Consider the following 19,202-nt stretch of genomic DNA (forward strand, 5'->3'; position numbering starts at 1 on the left):
ATGCTCAAATCACTGAGCTATCCCTCCCCCCAAGTGCAAGCAGGATGCCGTACGGGGCTGTCCTGAGCCGCCTGCTGTTGCTGCTCACCTGAGACATCCTGCACCCTGCACGGGGCTGTCCCAAGCCACTTGGCTTTGCTGCTCACCTGAGCCTCGTGCCCTGGACTGACTGCTGAGCCCCACGGCGCCTGGCACTGGGGCTGTCCACCTGAGCCCCGTGCTGCCCTGGGCTGATCGCCTGAGCCCGGCACCGCCCAGTGTATGTAGAGAAATGTTTGATGACTTCATCATTTTGGTTGCAGTATGTCATTCGTACTTTGGCCTTTCCCTCAGACCCTTCGGTCCCTCAGAACCTTCATCCGGCCCTGCCTCTAGGGCAGGAACTTCCAAACCCACCGCAGTGGCTGTCCCCTCGTCGGCAGCCTCAGCAACGGATCAAGACCTGTATGGTCCAGGGAGAGCACAGACCCCTTCTGGGCAGTGCGAGGGCCCTTTGGGGGCAGGGAGTGATTTTTTTCCCCTACCACTGCCTGTGTCCTGTGCATAAGCAGAGCATTTCAGGGTCCGGCGCAAGGAATTCTGAGCCTCTTCCATTTAAGGTCGACCGGAAAGAGCCTGGTCCTTAGTGGACATCGTGGCTCAGCTCCCTTACTGGGCTGTCAGGAACACTGCTTGGGGTGAGGGGCTTTGGAGAGCCGGGAAGGCCCATAGAGCTGTAAGCAATTGCCATTTTTCTATCAAAGTCTCGGGCGGAGAGGGGAAGAAATTGGCTGGTTTTGTGCTTGTCTCGGGTGACAGGCTGCTGTCACTTTGATTTGCAGACCCCTCTCCTGGTAATTAATCATCAGCCCCAACCATAGGTGTGGACTCCGTGGTTGTTCCGGGGCTGGAGCACCCATGGGAAAAAAATGGTGGGTGCTCTGCACCCACCGGCAGCCCCCCTATCAGCTCCTCTCCCTCCCCCCAGCGCCTCCCGCCTGCCGGCGGCTCTGCCAATCAGCACCTTCCCCTCCCTCCCAGTGCCTCCCACCTGCCGTGGATCAGCTGTTTAGCAGCGTGCAGGAGGTACAGGGGGGAGGAGTGAGGGTGGGAGGCACTCAGGGGAGGGGGCAGAATGGGGCAAGAAGAGGCAGGGCAGGGGTGGGAAAAGCAGGGTGGTGCCTTGGGGGAAGGGGTGGAGTGAGGGCAGGGCCTGGGGCAAAGTGGGGGACGAAATCGGCACCTGTGACCCCAACTACAGACCCCAAGTGGAGGTGATGTGCCTCGGCTGTAGTGGAGCACATGGTTAGATTCCAGCAGAAGACCAGAAGCTGCCTCAGCTACTCTGGGGGAGCGACCTGGGCGGGGGGAGGTGAGCAGCCTGTTTGCTCTAGTCCTGGAGAGGGACCTCAGGGAGATGGGCTGTGGCAGGGTGGAAGGGAGATGAGGTTTGTGGTCTCCGCCGCAAATGCCAGACGAACCCACAGGGCTGGGCTCTGTCTCTCTCCTTCCTTCCCTCTCTGTGAGGTCTGTTGTGGTGGCTCTGAATGGCTCCCAGATGTTCTTTGCAAATCCTCCCTGTGCTCCTGTCCTCGCTTTAGAGAGCGGGCCTGGCTCTTTGTACCAGCTCCAGCCAATGAAGTCACAGAGTGACATCAGGGATGGATTTGGCCCCTGCTTGATCCCACGTGTGTCCAGGCTCACTCGCCCCTGGCCTCAAGCTGACCCCTTTGCTGCACCCGCTGCTGGAAAGGAGGAGCCATACCCCAGAGACTTCTCCGCTGAGAGATCCTCTGGTGCCCAACCAGCCCCAGTTCTCCTTGGGAAGTGTTGTGAAATTCCAGCCCCATCTCGCATTACTTACCCTGCCTGTGGTTGCTGTTCCCTGGGCTTGGCTTATCCAGGAGGGGAAGCCTGGTGACGCTTGTTTCAGATTCATGTCCAGTAGTATACAGAGACCCCATTCGGGATCAGGGCCCCCACTGCGCGGGTCATCGTACAACTCCTGCACACACACTAAGTCCTATCCCTGCCCCCCACCAGCACTGCTGCTTTAAACCAGACCCTGGGCTCAGGGTAATACATTATCCCAAGGACAAGGAATGCGGGCAAAGTCTGTGCCTGACAAACAGGCTTTTTTGCATTTCGGATGAGGGGTGATCGCTGGGGCAAGAGTGTGAAGTGCTCTGCTTGCACCTGGCTTTAGCCAGCCCTGCCCATTAGGGGGAAGGAGGGTTCTTCTCTATCTCAGACACTGATCCTAGGGCTACTGGTATGGAGAGGAGATAGGCAAACCCGGAGAGCGGAGGGTGGTGGGCAAGTCACAACTGCCTGGTTAATGGGCCGCTCCTAACCGCATCTCCCCCTTTGCTCCTGCCCTCAGCGACAGCAGCTGTTGGAATGACTATGGCTTGAGCACCCTGCAGTCCAGCGGCACCGTCTCCTCCCGCAGCTCCAGCATGCACAGCGGCAGCACAGAGGGGTTGGACGCCCCCGCCCAGCTCTTACCCATCATCAAAGCTGGGTGGCTGGACAAGAACCCGCCCCAAGGGTGAGTAACGCTCCGAAGGGCGCAGCCTGGGAGACTGACTCTGGAGCAGGGGACCGGTGAGGTCGGTGTGAACTGGGTCCCCCCGCCAACTTGGCCTGTCAATGGCTAGAGAGGAAGGTTCCCCCATCCCCCGAGCCATCTCCCCACATTTTGTGGGCTGAATGAGAGAAATCTTCCTGTTTAGCTATTGATTTCATCACTGCACCCCCGCATGACCTCCCTTTAGTCCCATCGATTGCGTTAGGCTCGGGGAGCCGTCAGGCCAAGAGCAGCCCGCAGGGTCACACGCAGCCTCCGGCCGCCCTTGTCTGTCACTCTGAAGGGCAGCGGCACCCGGAGACCACGGGTCCCAGCATGCCACGCCCCACCTTGATGTATGAGCCCTTCCTCGAGACGGAGGGGTCTGCAGTCTGTGCAGGTGGCAGCGTTAAAGAGGAAGGCAGCTGCAGCCTGTGCCCAGAGACAAACTGAAGTGCAGCCCTGAGACTCCTGGCAAGTTGCCGCTTGGGCCCTGGCTTGTTTGGACAGATCCTATGCCCTGGGCTACAGTTGTTCTGCTTTATCCATTTCCTCCTCGCTCCGTTGAGGGCTTTGATTTAATCTCTGCTGTGGAGATGCTGGTATTTCCCTACTGAACGCCAGGCGTCAGAGACTGCTGAGCTTTTACGAATGGCTGGCGGGTGGCACTTCCTCCCTGTTACCCAACAGCGATGCCTGGGTTGGCTTATTAATGGGAAGCCGGGAAATCGCACTGCTCCTGTAAGTCAGCTGGTCACCCCGGGGAGGGGAGCAGCCTCCAGGCTATTCTTAAAGGGCCCATGCTCCTAAATTAGGGCATGTCTGTACTAGCGGAGGAGCAGTACCTAGGCAGCTGATCGTTGGTGTAGCGGCTCTGGGCTGACGGGAGAGAGCTCTCCCATCAACATGATAAAGCCAGCCCAACGAGCGGTGGGTGCTTTGTCAGCGGGAGAAGCTCTCCTGCCAGCACAGCGCTGGGCACACTAGTGCTTATGCCGGCAAAACTTACATTGCTCAGGGGTGTGGTTGTTTTCACACCCCTGAGCGACATACGTTTTGCCGACATAAGTGACAGTGTAGACATGGCCTTAGAAGATTCTCCATGGGAGAGGGAGGGTTTTTTGTTGTTTGCAGTGTTGTTGTAGCTGTGTCGGTCCCGGGATTTTAGCAAGACAAGGTGGGTGAAGTGATGTCTTTTATTGGACCAACTTGCCTTGGTGAGAGGGACGAGCTTTTGACCTACACAGAGCTCTTCTTCAGGTCTGGGAAGGGAACTCGGAGTGTCACAGCTCCGTACAAGGTGGGACAGGTTGCTTAACATAAGGAGTTAACACATATGCTAAGGCAGTGGTTCTCAACCAGGGTACGCATACCCCTGGGGGTACGCAGAGATCTTCCAGGGGGTATATCAACTCATCTAGATATTTGCCTAGTGTTACAACAGGCTTCAGAAAAAAGCACTAGTGAAGTCACTACAATGACTTGTTTATACTGCTCTATAGACTATACACTGAAATGTAAGTACAGTATTTATGTTCCAATTGATTTATTCTATAATTATATGGCAAAAATGAGAAAATAAGCAATTGTGCAGTACTAGTGTGCTGCTACACTTCGTATTTTGATGTCTGATTTTGTAAGCAAGTAGTTTTTAAATGAGGTGAAACTTGCGGGTACACAGGACAAATCAGACTCCTGAAAGGGGTACAGTCGTCTGGGAAGGTTGAGAGCCCCTGTTCTAAGGGACCATTCAAGGTGAAGTGGCTTGTTAACATAGGACTGCAGTCACAGGACATTGGCAGACTGTCTGTTGTGTTTGCTTGGCTGAGGGCTTATCTACACTTGAAATGCTGCAGCTGCTAGTCACAGCTGCGCTGCTGACAGGTGTAGGTAATCCACCTCCCTGAGAGGCAGTAGCTAGGTGACAGAAGAATTTTTCCATCAACCTATGGCTATCTATACAGGGACTTAGGTCAGCTACACCGCTCAGGGGTGTAGATTTTTCACAGCCTTGAGCAACGTAGTTAAGCCGATATAATGTTTTAGTGTAGACCAGGCCCTAGTAACTAACTTGGGATGTGTGTCTTGGGACTCTGTGTGTGTGTGTGTGTGTGTGTGTGTGTGTGTGTGAGAGAGAGAGAGAGAGAGAGAGTTCCCATATTAATGATTAATCTAGCCATAGCTATTGTGAGATCAGGCCCCATGAGGTAAATATTTTACTGCCTTCACAGAGCAGTGGGAAGCCAGGAGCTACCGGGTTGATTCAGAGCATGCTCTGTCTAACCAGTCTCCTGCTTCTGATGGTGCCAGTTGTTTCATAGGAAGGTGCAAGAAAGCCCGTAACAGACAATGCCCAGAGGGGACCGTGGGTCCTGGCTCCCTGATTCTCATGGAGCATGTGCACTGTCCCCAGCCCTGGAGCCGGTGAGAGAAGCCCTGGGGTTGCTCTAACTTGTGCCAGCTCTTCAAGGGACTGACTACAGCTGAGAATAGATTGCCAAGTCTTTTGTCCCATTCCCAACCCCAGCATGCTGCCCCACCTTGGGGCAAGACTGGGTGTGTTGTAGGGACCAGCTAGGGCTACACTGGCTCTGTGTCCATTGAGAATGTCCCTGTGTTGGGGAGAGTCTCAGCCGGCCCGATGTGGCCGCTGTCCTGCTCCATTGCACCACCCCAAAGGGGCAAAGGATGTAGAGAATCTCACCCAGGCAGTGTGATTTCAGCCTGGACCCTGAAGCGAGCGGGGAGCTGTTGGAGCAGTCGGAGGACGGGGGGTGCGGGTGCTGTATGTTTCAGGGCTCGGGCTGTGGCAGCCTGCACACGCTGAAGTCTGGAGAGACTGGGGGACAGTGGTGGTTCAGGGATGATGTCAATGGAGTCAGAGCAGGGCGGTATACAGGCTCGGCTGTGTACCGGACGCACGGAGAGATCGCTGTATGTTTGGCTTTCAAGGGATGGTTGATTTATTAGCCACTCCCCTCCCCCAATAAAGCGTCTTGTTCAAAGGTCTCCTGCTGGTGGTGGAACTGTTGTGGCAACCTGTTCCCGCCCTGTCTTCCCTGAGCCCACAGAGCTTAGGCCCCTGCCCTATGGCTAGTGTCTTTTAAGGGTGGCTTATGCACCCTAATACACGTATCAATCTTCCTTTAAATTATTCCTGAGAAACTAGTTGTGATTGCACAGTGCTGTGAGCCAGACCTGAGCTGACAGAGCCGGCTAGTGAAACTGACCAGAAAGAGATAGCAGAACTCAGCAGCCGAGAATCCCTGCCCATATGGCCTGAGATACAGAGAGTGAACGAACGGTCTCGCAGGCGCAAAGCAGCCGGGCTGGCAATCTATGGTGGGGTGAGCGGTGGGGAGAGCAGGCTTTTACAACGTACGTGTGTGGGATTATGGGGCCTGGCCTCGCCAGCTGGGAGCGACGGCACCACATTGAGGGTGAACTTGCTGGCTGCTCCGTGCCCAGGCAGGTTCGGGAACGGGAGAGGGGAGTTCTCGTTGTCCATGTGACACTGAGGAGGCCCAGATAACTCTTGGCAGGGCTGGGCCAGTGGAAAGCACTGGCTGAGCAAAGGCAGTAAGAGGGAAATCGGGGAATGGGGAGGGATGGTGGAAACATCCCCTAGAGCAGGGATACAGTAATTCCTCACTGAACGTCGTCCCGGTTAACCGTGTTACGTTGCTGATCAATTAGGGAACGTGCTCGTTTCAAGTTGTGCAATGCTCCCTTATAATGTCGTTTGGCAGCCGCCTGCTTTGTCCACTGCTTGCAGGAAGAGCAGCCCGTTGGAGAGAGCTGCTGGGGGCTTGGAACCAGGGTGGACCGGCAGCCCCCCATCAGCTCCCCGTTTCCCTAAGTTCCCTGTGCAGCAGCCGCCCAGCAGGCTATCAATTACCGGGCAATTAGCTGTCCCTCCCCCCACTGCCATGTGCTGCTCCTGCCCTCTGCCCTCTGCCTTGGAGCTGCTCTGGGAGCCTCCTGCTTGCTGTGGGGGGCGCTAAGGTCAAGGTGTCCCCTTCCCCCCGCTCCTGCACCCCGCTTACCCCATCTCTATAGAGCAGGGCAGAACATGTCAGGACTCAGGACGGAGGGAGCTTGCTGGCAGCAGCTGCTGTCTCAACTTGATGATCTACTTAAAAAGGCAATGTATGTAGAGTGGGGTCAGTGTACTTAAAGGGGCAATGCGCGTCTCTCTCTCTCTCTCTCTCTCTCTCTCTCTCTCTCTCTCTCTCTCTCACACAGTGTGTGTCTCTGTCTCTCTCTGCCAAGCTGTGTCTCCTCCCTCCATTTGTGCTGCTTTGTAGAGCGTGAAGCTACATTAACGACGTGTTAACCCTTGAGGGCTCAGCCAAGTGCTAGTTCATCATTTAGCAGTAAGGCATTCCCTGGGAAATATCCCACCCTCTGACTCCACCACCTCAACCAAGCTTCACAATCATCATTGCTGTGGACAGTATTAAATTGTTTGTTTAAAACTTATACTGTATATATATATATATAAAATAGTCTTGTGTGTGGTGAAAAAAATTTCCCTGGAACTTAACCTCCCCCCTATTTTCATTAATTCTTATGGGGAAATTGGATACGCTTAACATTGTTTTGCTTAAAGTCGCATTTTTCAAGAACAGAACTACAACGTTAAGCGAGGAGTTACTGTACTCAGAGCTCAGTGGTTCAGGAGCCAAGTTAGCGATCAGCATTACCCAAAACAGTCCTGTGAATTCATGGTTTCATTTACTCTCGTACTATATAGTCAGATTTAAACAGTATGACAGGAAATATTTAGTGCCTATATCTCTACATATTATTCTCACAGCAAGATGACTGGCCAAATATTATTTTATCACCTACAGTGGGCGTATGACATAGTAAAAGCATCCTGATTGGTTAATAACGTCGATTGGTTAATAATTCAATCACGCCATGTTCTACTGTCATGTGCTGCAAAGAGCCGCAGGAGCAGGGGCCCCGGAGCCTTTGTAGAAGTGTGGGGGGGGGGCAAGGCCAAAGTGGCGGAGGAATTAAAATAATTCTCAAATACCCCGCAGAGTATAGCTGTCACCTAAATAGCCAGAATACACAGTGTCGCCACATTATCGTATTGAAGGTCTAATTATAGTACGGACAGATTAAAAAAAAAAAAAGACAACTTTAGTTCTCAATGTTGCTGGGGGGAGGAGGAGATTTCCAGCCCATTCCCATCCCGAATGGGATCCGCAGCAGCACCCATTTCACCCCCTGCTTGGTCCGGGTCCCGGCCCCAGGGACTGCTTTGTCCGCAAGGCAGCAGCCACGTGAGGCGCTGCTCCTCCTGCAGGGGGCGCCCTCTCCTGCTGAGCCACCTCCGGCCAGCTGCCGAAGCCCCTGCAGTCAGGTTCCCTGGGGGCCTAATGCACAACGCTTCCTTAGGGCTTAACCCCTTCCTGCCCGCGCTACAGCCGGAGGGACAGGAGGCAGCTGGACTATGTTAGTGGCCAGCAGTGGCCTGGAGGCTTTAGCCACCTGGAGGCCCTGTGCGGGTGGGAAGGGATTGGAGCTGCTTCCAACCACGGGGGGAGAAGGGATGAGCTCTGACAGACCAGCTCATCCCTTACCCCTCCACCCTCACAGGGCCGAAAGGCTGCTGCTGGCCACATTCTGGGGAGACCCCACATGCCCCACCCACGTGTCGCCTCTATGATCATGTCTTTCCCACAGCACATGTGGGAAAAATGGGGGGGGCACGGGTCCCTGGGCCCCCCAGTTCCCCAGTGCACGGGAGACACATTCTCCTCACACAGGGGGCGCCTCCCCACCCCCGCACTGATCCACATGACGGCTGCTCTGGCCTCCTGCATACCCCTTCTCCGGGATGCCCTGCTGCTTGCGAGATACCGGCCTGCGTTTAAACAGCTAGGCGGGGAGCAGGTGGGCAGGGGTCTATACTATCAAGCAGGAAAAGCATGCCTGTGTGTCTAGCCCGCCCTTCCTATGCCATCCAGCTGGGTACGTTGCAAGTCCTTTGGGGCAGATTACCCCGGTGCGTGTTTCTCAAGCGTCCATGCTCTTACCTCCTTGAGCTTGGCTCGCAAAGGGAGCAGTCAGGAGCCCCTGCATTCCCCGCTGGCACTGCTAGCTCGCCAAGGCTAACCAGCCGTTTCCATCCCGTTACAGCTCATACATCTACCAGAAGCGCTGGGTGAAGCTAGATGCCGACTACCTCCGCTATTTTGATAGCGAAAAGGTGAGTGGGGAGGCAGGCTGGGCCAGAGGGTAGGGAGGTCGCTAGCCTGGTCCTTGAGAGCTCTGAGTTCAATGCCCCGCTTTGTCACAGACTTTCTGTGTGACCGTGAGCCAGCCACTTAGCCTTTCTGGGCCTCAGTTCTTCATCTGAGTGGCGAATACTAGCCCCGCCCTGCCGGGTGGAAGAGAAATGCATTAAAGGTTGTGCGGTGCTCAGATACTGCCATCGTGGGGCTGTGTAGGTACCTAATCTAGATTGCTTGTCTTTGAAATCTGCCACCCAGGGTGGGACTGACATGTGGTTTGGAGCTTCCCCCAGGGATGGGGACGTGCTCTTCTGGTTCGGGTTCCCCTCTGCTTTCTAGAAACCAGTACAGAGTGATGATAACTTGCATCGCACAGTTGGGCTGTGAACTAGAGCTCCCAAGCGAAGCAGCGCTAGGCCTGGTCAGAAGGTGGAAGGGAGACCCCCCCCCTGCAGATCCAGGGTGATGTAAAGAGTAGCGTTGATGCTGCAGGCGGTGGCGTTCTTGTCTCTGAGTCAGCCCAGGATTGGCGCAGGGATTCTCATCTGCTTGTAGTCATGGAAGGTTCCACTTACTGCCAGAGTGGGTGTGGAATGCAGCCACCTCTGGGGTGGAAGGCAGTAGAAGTTTTTAACAGCGCACAGGAATGCTGGGCACTGCTTTAGTACAGGGAGTGGGTAAGGATACCCTGTCCAAGAGGGACTGAGGTTAACAGAATGGGGCTGACCCCCGTGCTCAGTGACGGTGCTGGGGGGTCTCTCCGGACTATGGGTAGGGCTGATGTTGGCAGTGATGGAGCGCTCAGCCTCAGGTAGTGCTAGCACATGGGTGTTTCCTTGGGTCTGTTACCCTCCTGCTGCGTCTCTGGGGGGGGTGGTTGTGACCCGTGTGACTCTGCTGCAGGACACGTACTCCAAGCGCTTCATTCCGGTGACCTCAATAGCCCGCGTGGCCAGCATCGGGGACCAGAAATTCGAGGTGATCACTAACAACAGGACCTTCGCCTTCCGGGCTGAGAGCGATGGTGAGTGCGGGGAGCCCCGCAGTGTCGCTCGTGGCACGGGTTTCTCCAGGGCTGGCACCTGTAGGGTGGGGAGAAGGAAGCAGAGAATAGGGAAGCAGTGCTCCTCTTTCTCCCGCCTGCTTTGGGGAGCTGTTCAATAACTGAACCCCCTACGCTGGTGACGGGTAAGAGATATGGGCGCTCTCAGTCCCTCTGTTCCCTTGTATGTTGCTCAGGTTGGGGTCCCCAGAGACAGGCGCTTCCCCCCCCAGCCCTGTGGGGGGACCATTCCACAGCCTGGTGGACCCCACTGGCAGGAGAGGGTTCCCAGGAGTCAGCTGTCATTTCCCTTTACTCACTCCGGTCCCATTGCTCCTGGTTATTGCCCGCTGACCCCTCCGCCCCCCACCTCAGTAATCCCTCTCCCTCCTGATGATCATACCCCGAGGATGGCACCACGCCCTCCCCACCCCTTTGCCCTCCTTTAGCTGAGCTTTGGCTCCGTCTTCTTCCAGCAAGTCACTCTCGGTCCAGACCAACACCCAAAGCAGCTAAGAGCTTTGGGGGCAGTGACCGAATTTCCCGCTCTTTCCCCCTGCCTGGCCCCCCAGAAGAGCCGGGGGGGCAGCTTCCTGCTGAGCGGCGAGGGGCGCTGGAGGGGCACTCCCTGCCCGGCGGGTCGAGGCCGCTTCCTCTCTACGCGGCCAGCCCTTGCTGCTCTGCAGAGCAAAGGGCCAAGCTGGAAATCCACGCTCTCGCCCCCCGGTGCCCCCGCATGTGTCCCCAGTGAACGGGGGGGGGGCCTCTGCCCAATGTACGCACCAACTTTGGAGCTCCTCCTCGGGTCTGAGGGCAGGCCCGGCTCCCAGCTGACCCTGAGCCCCGTCTGCCCTGCAGCGGATCGTAACGAGTGGATGAGGACCCTCCAGCAGATGGTGGACGAGCGGAAGTTCAAGGGCTTGAATAGGATATCCCTGTTCCAGCCGCCCACCGGCGCCTTGGACTCGGTGGACAAGTGCGGGCTGCTGGAGCTGCGGGGCTTTAAGAACAAGCTGTACGTGGTGGTGGCTGGAGATAAGGTTTTCCTGTACAAGAACGCTGAGGTCTGTATCTGCGGAGGCTGTCTCCTTCCAGGGGTATTGAAATGCAACAGCTCAGACCCCTGCCAAGGGACGGGGGCTGGGGTCACGGCCCAACTCGAATCGCTTCTTACGCCCTTCTTTCTCCTCCCACTTCCCCCTCTTCCTTCATGCCATCCCCACTTCGCTCCTTGCCTGCTCCCGTGCTCCTCCCCTGCGTCTGCTCCCTCTGGGCCCTTTCCCTTGGTCTTTCCCTGGGGCTACCAAGAGAGTTTGTGAGCAAGGTTATTATGAGCCGTAGGAGCGGGAGCAGCTAGTGCCCGACCCTGGGTCCCCATTGTGCAGGGAGCTGCACATTCACAGGCTCGAACACTACGCGCTCGAACTGGACAAGGCAGGCAAAGTGTGCAGGACGGACGGCTCATTTTACACATGGGCAGTGGAGGCAGTGGGTAGATGAAGGGTTGTGCCCGAGGTCCCGCAGGGAGTCAGGGCAGAGCAGGAAATGAACCCGGCTCTCTGGCCCAGCCCTTTGACTCCCATAGTCCCATCCGTCCTCCAAGAAGTGTTGGGAAGTGGGGATCAGACCAGGAGTTTAGTCCCTCAGCGCAGAGAGGTGTTGCCAGCTTTGCCTGTTACTTTGGGGTACACTCATTTATTCGGGTTACTCTTCGGGAGGGGAAGGGGGTTCTGTAATTCTATCAATGTACTGCTTGTGTCACGTGTGTTCTCATACGGAGCTCTACTTCTCCCTGCTGCAAGTCCCTCCCAATGGAGCTATCCTGCAGGACTTAGGTTCCCCAGGGCTGGGTTCTTCCAGGCCCAGAATCAGATGAACACACACATTAACAGAGCACATCTGAAAGGACTGGGTTAATCAGCACTCCCAAGCTGACCCCTAATATGTCCCTGGACTCAGCAGGCTGGGTCAAGCAGCACCTTCAAGCTGTCACCCTCATATGCCACATGTACTGCACCGGAATAGAGCATACCCACGCAGGCTGGGTCGAGCAGCACTTCCAAACTGTCACCCTCATATGTCCCAGGTTCCGCACGCCCCTATCCCCACTTTCATGTTACAATTGTCCTGGTAGTGACCCACTTGATGAGCAAACCCCACAGAATTTTTGGGCGCTGCAGGGATCTTTTAGGTTAGGTACGAAGAGCGTTGCTGCAGAGCGAATGAGGAAACCAAAAAACACCCACGGAGGGGCGGGAAGCAGGGAGGGGAAGTGAGAGAGAGAGAAGCAACCAGCTTAACCATGAAAATTATTTATTGCCGGTAATAACCATAGGGGAGCCAAGCAAACAAAACTGTTATAATATTAAATCTAACTTATATTTGATCATAAAAGTCAGGTTTAGAAAACTATAACTGATCACACAAGTCAGGGTCAGAAGGCTATACCAAGAGAGAGAGCTGGATTCTCACCACTCCGTGAAGCTTGAATCGATCAGGGGTCCCAGTGATGGTGGTAGCTGAGGGTCTGGAGTGCTGGAGACAGGCAGAGCCCCAGAACGATCACTCAGGAGAAGATGAAGTCCAATGGAACTGATGCAGATTTTGGATCCAGGCATCAGAACACTTTCCTGAGCATGGGTAGGGGTTTTTGTGGTTCAAGGGGGATCACTAGATTTGTTTATGTGTAAACAAGGGAGATACCAAAGTTGTTTTGTTCGGGCTAGACAATGGGAGCTGATCATTCCTGGCTTTGGGCGGTGTTCCTTGGAGGGAGCTCACAATGCACTTAGGGAGCTTCACTATTTTGGATACCAATAAAGGATTTATTCCTAGAATTGGTCTGATAACTCCTGAGCTGGGTGTGTGCAGGCGTGGGCTCATTAACATCTGGAGCAGAGATCCCCCATGATGCCGTGCTTCCCTGCTTTGCTGGTCCCAGAGTTCCGTGCGGTTCTTGCCTTGGAATCTCTGTTCTCCATTCTGTATGCTAATGGAGATGCCTCCTTGTCCCATCTTCGATGCAAATGAGGCTAGGAGAGTTTCCTTAAACCTGTCACCGTTCTCCCAGGGGTTTAGGTGTGTCTCCCACGGCCTTTTCATTGCTTTTTGTAAGTCTTTCTTCTGATCGGTTTTGGCTCAAGCAGAGGCTGTGGGGTGGAAAAGGTCTTTCGTGAGTCAGACAGGCTGGGTACTGCGCCCTGGTTCCCCAAGAACACAGAGCTGCTAGGTAACAGAGGGGCGCAGGACCCGGGTGCGAGATGCGCTGGAGGTGGGAGTGCGAAGCGGCCATTTGCGGTGCCCCCTGATGTGCCCTAGCCCTGCTCCCCTCCGCCCTGTCTCACCAGGAGGGGAGAGTTGTCTGCAACGTGACTTGAAGGAACTCTGCAGACTGTGGTCTCTTTAAGCCTGGCACAGACTCTTCTACAAAGACCTCGCATGCTGCTCCTGAAAGGTGGACACAGCTTCATGGCACAGACCTTCCATCTGGGTCTGTCCAGTGCAACGAGTTCCCAGGTTTTAACGTCTGTCTTAGAATCATAGGACTGGAAGGGACCTCGAGAGGTCGTCTAGTCCAGGCCCCTGCACTGAGGCAGGGCTAAGTATTATCTAGACCATCCCTGACAGGTGTTTGTCCAACCTGCTCTTAAAAATCTCCAATGACGGAGATTCCACAATCTCCCTAGGCAATTTATTCCAGTGCTTTACCACCTTGACCGTTAGGAAGTTTTTCCTAATGTCCAACCTAAACCTCCCTCGCTGCAATTTAAGCCCATTGCTTCTTGTCCTATCCTTAGCGGTTAAGAAGAACAATTTTTCTCCCTCCTCCTTGTATCATCTTTTATGTACTTGAAAACTGTTATCATGTCCCCTCTCAGTCTTCTCTTCTCCAGACTAAACCACCCCAGTGTTTTCAATCTTCCCTCACAGGTCATGTTTTCTAGACCTTATATCATTTTTGTTGCTCTTCTCTGGACTTTTTCCAATTTGCCCACATCTTTCCTGAAATGTGTTGCCCAGAACTGGACACAGTACTCCAGATGAGGCCTAATCAGAGCGGAGTAGAGCGGAAGAATTCCTTCTCATGTCTTGCTCACAACATATCTGTTAATGCATCCCAGAATGATGTTTGCTTTCTTGCAACAGTGTTCTGCTATTCACTCATATTCATCTTGCATGCTTTGAGGTTGGCCTTCAAGGTGTCTTTATATCTGAGGATGTGTCAATCCTTAGAGCACTCAGTTGGCCATAGAGCACAGCTTTCGGTATATAGGAAACCTTCATGCGGCCCACGGATCTGACCCAGCGAAGTTGAGACCCGATGAGCATACTCTGGAAGCCAGAGATTGGACATCTCTCAAGGACTTCATGCTTAGTTCTATGGCAAACACACCATTAAAAATCCTTTGTAACCTCTAATTCAAGATACAGGAAAGAAGAACAAACAGTTAAAGCATTTGAAATGCAAAATATTAAGGAGCTTTTCTTTTAACCACAGCATTGTTCCCTTGCCCTTGAGCTGCAAAAAGTTTCTATAAGGAAAACTTCCTTGTTTGTCAGTCTTCGGAGATGGTATCAAAGATGGTAATAGCTGTCCTTGTGGGGGGAAAGAGACGAAGTCACCTGAGATGGGCTGGAACTGCTGGTGCTAAAGTCCAGTCCTGTTTCCTAAGGCAACACAAGAGAGACACACAAAAGGGGAGAGAAAAAGGGCAGGAAAGAGAGAAAATGCAGCTTCTGTCTCTGGGCCTGACTCATTTGCAACCTCAGTGCTGGAAGGACGTAGGCCCAGCACATGGTCTTGGTCTTATCACCCACCTGGCAAACGCGTACCAGCATCGGGCTGTGTACAGCATTGCTTTTATCTGCCTCATTCTGGTCCCAGGCTTGCAGCTGTGTTGCAAAATACAGTCTTGGCTATGCCCAGCTCTGATCAGACAGCATTAACAAGGAGAGGGATAGGAAAGAGAAGAAATAAGGGGAGGAAGGAAGAGGACACACGGGGAGCAGGGACGGGGGGTGTTTTACAAACTCTCACATCCCAGGAGGTGTTTGCTCTCGGCCCAGTGTGGTCAGGACCTCGCTTCGGATCAGGACAACAAAGGCGGCCCAGTGGTGCTGTGATGGATCCTGGGGTCCCAGGAGACGGTGGGAGTGGCAGCCATGATGCTAAAGCTCACTCCAGTGATCGTTGGCAGATAGCTGCTAATTTGCCCCCAGACACTGTTTCCTTTTCAGACCCCTAGAAGGGAGCGACGGGCGGAACGGCCCATCCCCTCATTATCTCGTACACCGATTCCGCCTCGTTTCCCACACACCAACTTCGTTCCACTGATTTCCAGTCCTGCGCTGCTCTTGTTTGAGCCGTTGATTTCTGGTCCCACGCTGCTCTGGTTTGCCAGGTGTGATCGTAACCCAGTGCTTGAGTTATAGCCGGAGGCCTTTCTTGGGTGGTCTCATTGGATCCGTCTGTCTCCCTTTTGCACCTGATCCTATCGCCTTTTGTTGGTCCAGGTGATTGTGACCCTTCAGAAACTTCCATGCGCTTTGCCCCAGTTGAGCTCCCAGTTAGGTTATCTGTGCAGGCCAGTCACCACGACACGCCTCCGGGGCTCGAGGGCCCCAGCAGCGACCATGGTACTGCCAGCACTGGGTGCGATAGGGCTGGTATTGGCACCTGCAGGCTGGGTGCCCAGGGCTGGAGTGTGTGCACTGCCCCCTTCTCACTTGGCGGCTTTGCTCCCACATGCAGAACAGCCGTAGGTGCCTCTGGAGTGACACTGTGAGTCCCGTACTATTGGTTTTTAACCCTTTCCTGGCTGTTCTTGCCCCATCAGGATTATCGACAGGGGATCGGAATCACTTATATTGAGATGAATGTGGGGAATGTGAAGGACGTGGACAGAAGAGGATTTGATCTGACGACGCCTTACAGGATCTTCAGGTGAGGGGGGGGTCTAGGTGCCGTGCCCCACGGGTGCTGATCCCTCCCCCGCCGTACAGCACGGGTCTCTGCCCAGCCACTCCGTTCCCCCACACGGCTCTCTGGTGTCTTTCAGCTTCTCGGCAGACTCGGACCAGGAGAAGGACGAGTGGGTGGAGGCCATGCAGCAGTCCATCGCCGAGGCCCTCTCCAACTCGGAGGTAGCGGAGAAGATCTGGTCGGTGGAGGCAAACCGGCTCTGCGCAGACTGCGGATCGCCCAAACCCGACTGGGCCTCCGTCAACCTTTGTGTCGTCATCTGCAAGAGATGCGCAGGTACGGGCCGAGACCAGGTGGCGCGAGCCGTGGGGACGGTGGTGGGAGAGCGGCCCAGCTCCACAGCTGGGCCAGTGAGCTTAGAGCATGGTGCCTCCCTGGCTTCAGCAATGGGACTGGGCTTTGCCTCTTCCTCCAGCACCCCGGACTGGGACGATCCTTCTCGCCCTCCTTAGGAATTGCCCAGCTAGGTCAGACTTGTGCCTGTCTCAGCCATTTTGGAGGCAGGGTCAGGAACCCCCCTAGTGGACACTTGTGGAATTGCCTCCTCCAGAGGGAGATTCTTCCTAACTCAGAAACAGGGACATCAGATTTTGGGCAGTAGTCCACGAAAGCTTATGCTCTAATAAATGTGTTAGTCTCTAAGGTGCCACAAGTACTCCTGTTCTTTTTAGGGACATCAGAGTCCTTCTGACGCAGGATCCGTGCCGGGGCAGCTGCAGCCGGGTCCAGACAAGGCTGCTCATCGCCCAAGCGCACGTTCCGCTCGGGGTGGGGGCTCCAAAGTCACAGCGGGACTTCACTGAGCAACCCAGCAGCCGCAGCGGAGCCCTGAGGGGCCCTTTCAGGAGTGTCTGTCATTAAGCGTGTCCAGGCTTCTAAGTCTTGCCAGCCTAGCTGTGTTGGCTAGGAATGTGAAACCAATCACCCCCCTCACCGACACAGCTGGGCCGGCAGCTCCCCTGGTGGAGACACAGCTCTGCTGGCAGACGAGCGCCTGTGTTGGCTTCAGGGAGCTGGCGGAGCGGTGCATGCGCTGCCTCTCCACTAGGGGGCTCTGCTGGCAAAGCCGTACAGGAGTAGCTTTACCAGCAGAGGCCCTGTAGTGTAGACAAGCCCTGAGCGGATGGTATTAGTCCAGTTCCCAGTGGCCAAGGCGATGGGCTGGAGGTGAGCCAGCAATGCAGATCTTGTTCCCACTCTACTCGCTGTGATTCTTTGGCGGTTGTCTGCATCAGAAAACCGCCACGGGTTGGAAAAACCAGGGAGACTGAAGTGTTCTCCTGTCTCGAGCGGCACCCTCCGGGGTAAAGTGGAGGCATGAGGGAGGGGGGAGGCTTACCCGGCACTTAGCAGGATAACTTCGCTGTATCTGATACCGTTATCCCCTTCTGCAGATGGGAAAACTGAGGCAGAGAGGCTACAGCACTAACCCGGGGCCACCGAGCAGAGCCACTGCTTGGCTGCCGAATTCCTGGCTCTCAGACTCATGCTCAGACCACGAGGCCGTGCTGCTGTCCCTAATGAGACGTTTGCTTTTGTTTTTCTGACCCACAGGAGAACATCGGGGGCTGGGGCCGAGCATCACCAAAGTGCGGAGCCTGAAGATGGACAGAAAGGTGTGGACGGAGGAGCTGATCGAGGTATCGGTGCAGATTCCCATTGGCTGGCTGGTGGAAAGGGGGCTCTTTTGTAGCCATCTGTGAAATCCAGCCCTTATTTGATACTCAGACGCTTGCGGGGCCTGTGGCAAATGGTACAGAGCCAGACTGGCTGGGTACCTGCTTCTGGGAAGTTCGAAACTGACAGTCGAACCCAGGCAGGCTGATTCTGAGCTCCCGTACCCCTTGGCATCTGTATTCCCTGATGGACGCTGCTGTGACGTAGAATCCCCAGCTTTGCTTCTGTAGCTTCCACCCTCTGGAAACATTCCCTATTGCTCCCACGGATCTGGAAATAAACCTGCCCCGATGCCTTCGTTCAGGGGGCGAGCGAGCCCGTGTCTGGGGCCGGGAGCCCGAATGCGCCTGGCTGCAGACAGCCGAGCTGGCGGATCAGTCGCTGCCGAGGAGCTCGGGAGCGGGGCAAAGGGACGTAAGGAGTTAATAGCGCCCTGCACAGCTCTGTTTTGAAGGAGGAGAGGCCGAGCTGTCGGAGTCAGAAACAGCTGCACTGAGAGCAGTGGGAAAGGCGCTGATCCGGGCGCGGTGACGGCATCTGGAGTAACCGGAGCCCAGAGGGCGGGGGAGGCTGTGTTTTTTTCCTGCAGAAATACCGAGGATATGTTTTCAAGCAGCAAAGCCGGCTCAGGAGGTGACGAGTGGGCGAAAGAGGCCTTCCCCTCTCAGGGGCTGGTTCGGAATGGCTGGGGCTGGCCAGTGTCTCAGGCCACATCTCCACTGGATCAGAGGTGTGACGGCTGCCTGCGTGGACGTTCCCGAGCTAGCTTTACTGGAGCTTGGGGCACAAGCGGTGAAGCCGTGGCAGTGCCGGCTAGCCATTGGACTTCATGTGCCCAGGGTCCCCTGTGCTGCCGCTGCTGCGTCACTGCTGTTGGTACCTGCTAGCGCGGGTGTGTGTTCGCATGTCGCTGTCACACCTCTCACTGCGGTGGAGACAGACCCTTAGCGCTGTCACTCCCCGTGTGGCTGCCTGAGTTCTTGGCCTGCGGTAAGTTTTATGTTGCGCCCATCACCAAGCTCTTTGGCGGCCAGCGTGGAATAGATTGCTGGCTCTCAGACGGGCTCCTGGTGATCAGAGTAGGACAGGATTCTCGCCAGGAAGGAGTCTTGTTGTTCCCTGCCTCCTCGCACCCGCTCCCTGGATGTGGGCACCTCTCATAATCAGCCTCTACTTACAGTTCCCTGCCCAACTACCGGGGAACTGCTCCCACAGAGCCAGGCTTGGGTGGGACTGCAGGGAGCAAGTTTCTTCATGTGCGAAGAGCGAATGGGGGCTGCCGTCTCGAGCAGCGCTGATTGTGGATCAAGAGTGCAGCGCAAGTAGGAAGAACAAAACTGCAGGAGAGAGCGCAGTGTGTGTATGCATCTCCTCTGACAATCTGCACAGCGCGGGACACAACATGGCTGCCTCTCGCTCTGGGCAGGCAGCCGTGTGCTTGGCGAGTTCAGGAAGGGATTCCTGCACCCCCCTTGAATCATATTCAGGCCACCCGTCGTTGTGTTCCCTGCAAACCCTAGATGCAGAGACTTTAAGGCCAGAAAGACCCATCGTGATCATCTAGTCTGACCCTCTGCACATCGCAGGCCACAAAACCTCACCCATCCCACCTGCAATAGACCCAGAGCCTCTGGCAAGTTACTGACATCCTCCGACCCTCTCCGCACACCAGAAAGGACCGTACACATCCAGCACATGGAT

At 55.2% G+C, this 19,202-nt stretch overlaps 1 protein-coding gene across 3 annotated transcripts in view; it reads left to right on the forward strand.

Annotated features, from left to right (window-relative positions):
• Positions 1-19,202, forward strand: part of LOC117871398 (arf-GAP with Rho-GAP domain, ANK repeat and PH domain-containing protein 1-like) — a 119,991-nt gene that overhangs the window by 49,894 nt on the left and 50,895 nt on the right. For all 3 annotated transcript variants that reach the window (XM_034759334.1, XM_034759332.1, XM_034759333.1), the window contains exons 5-11: positions 2,363-2,530; positions 8,705-8,774; positions 9,703-9,823; positions 10,700-10,905; positions 15,679-15,785; positions 15,901-16,100; positions 17,379-17,464. In XM_034759334.1, the coding sequence (XP_034615225.1) occupies positions 2,363-2,530; positions 8,705-8,774; positions 9,703-9,823; positions 10,700-10,905; positions 15,679-15,785; positions 15,901-16,100; positions 17,379-17,464 (958 nt within the window). The remainder of the gene's footprint in view (positions 1-2,362; positions 2,531-8,704; positions 8,775-9,702; positions 9,824-10,699; positions 10,906-15,678; positions 15,786-15,900; positions 16,101-17,378; positions 17,465-19,202) is intronic.

The sequence above is a fragment of the Trachemys scripta genome, chromosome 1, assembly GCF_013100865.1.
Source record: "Trachemys scripta elegans isolate TJP31775 chromosome 1, CAS_Tse_1.0, whole genome shotgun sequence".
Classification (NCBI taxonomy): Eukaryota; Metazoa; Chordata; order Testudines; family Emydidae; genus Trachemys; species Trachemys scripta.